Below are 1,559 nucleotides of genomic sequence, written 5' to 3' on the forward strand. Positions count from 1 at the left end.
CAGCCACATGTGAATCTTTTAAAACTGTGCCTGACATATAGAAATGATCAATGAAAGCGCTGTAGGGCCCTCTCCTTAGTTCAGCTAAAGACGGGGTCCTTGTCACATGGCCACAAAAAGTTAGGCTTAAAGACAATTTGAAGAGTAAGGAGGACAGGGTTTGATTGTATTCAAAGGAAAAGAGGGAAACAGGTTCTCTCCACAAGGCCAGAGTCCCTGCTAGTGTGCTTCCCACCTTGCAGATTGAATTCCAACTTCCACCCAGGAAGAGGAGTGGCCAGGCTGCAATTGGAGTGGACTTCTGTGGCTGCACCCCAGAGTGCATTCCTCCCAGCGAGCAGGCCCATTGGAGTTTTTCCAGGGACCCTTATACTTAGCTGTCTCAAAAATCTGTGGTATTATGATTTGTCTTGTCACTATTACAGCTACCACTTATACAAGACTAGTCAACTTGGCTTGCCCTATATGTTTTTGGGAAAGAGAATCTCCATCTATGGGAAAAGCAGTGGGGCCTTTCAGAAGATGTCCACACCATCTATTTGGTGCTCCAGTAAGAAGGGTTGAGTCCAGTTGCTAGAGCCACCTGAAAACCTTGCAGAAGGTTCTCCAGATTCCTCACATGGAAAAAAGGAAAAGATTGGCAGGCAGAATTACCTTTATGTAATTGACAAACACCTATTGGGCATCAAGTGAATATTAGGAATTGTGAATTGTGCAGAGTAACAAGGATACAAAAACACAATTGATGCCCTCTTGGGGCTTGATTTGATAATAGATGTACTACAATAAATACTTGTGTTCACGGTGAGGTAGTGACAGTTCAATGATAGCACAAAGAGAATTTCTGATGTTCTTTATATCTACTGGAAATTGCCCACACAAGAACATAAATGTCAGCTTCTAAGATGGAAAACTCATGTCATCCTCAAAGCAATTCAACAATGAATGATAGTTGTGAGCCAAGAATTATAACTCGCTGTTGATTATAACTTCCACTTGTGTCATACTTATTTTTATTTTGAGCTTCACAGTACCTCCAAAACATAAAGGCAGGGATAATCCCATTTATAAGTGAGAAAATGTAGGTTCTGAAAATGTAGGGTCTTGCCCCAAATTTCACTTTTAGTAAGTCATAGGGTAGAGATTGGACCCAGGTCCCACACTGTAGGTTGTCTTCGCGCTGAGCGGGGCTCTGTAACTGCCACAACAATCTAATGAATTCTGTTTAATTAAAAATAGATAATAAGAAGAATTTTATATTAAAACCCATAAGCCTAGATAATATGATGGTTCTAAATTGTCCTCATTGCCAATGTTAGATGTCTGGCAACTTTAACTATTGTGAAACATCCATCACAGATTTTCTAACTATAGATTCTGTTGTTTGAGGGAGGTGGGAAGGAAGCTCTGTTTGCGATCATTTGAAATAGCAAACTGACATTTTCTTTTTCCAGCTTATTCAAAAGTTGACGGATGTCGCAGAAGAGTGTCAGAACAATCAGTTAAAGAAGCTCAAAGAAATCTGTGAGAAGTAAGCCTTCATTCCCATTACAATTGAC

General features: G+C 40.3%; 1 protein-coding gene across 1 annotated transcript in view; it reads left to right on the plus strand.

Annotated features, from left to right (window-relative positions):
* PLCB1 (phospholipase C, beta 1 (phosphoinositide-specific)) overlaps positions 1-1,559 on the plus strand; it is a 765,482-nt gene that overhangs the window by 661,542 nt on the left and 102,381 nt on the right. Inside the window, exon 28 of the mRNA XM_011998595.1 lies at positions 1,455-1,531. Coding sequence (XP_011853985.1) covers positions 1,455-1,531 — 77 coding nt within the window. The remainder of the gene's footprint in view (positions 1-1,454; positions 1,532-1,559) is intronic.

Source organism: Mandrillus leucophaeus, unplaced genomic scaffold (assembly GCF_000951045.1).
Source record: "Mandrillus leucophaeus isolate KB7577 unplaced genomic scaffold, Mleu.le_1.0 Scaffold116, whole genome shotgun sequence".
NCBI lineage: Eukaryota > Metazoa > Chordata > Mammalia > Primates > Cercopithecidae > Mandrillus > Mandrillus leucophaeus.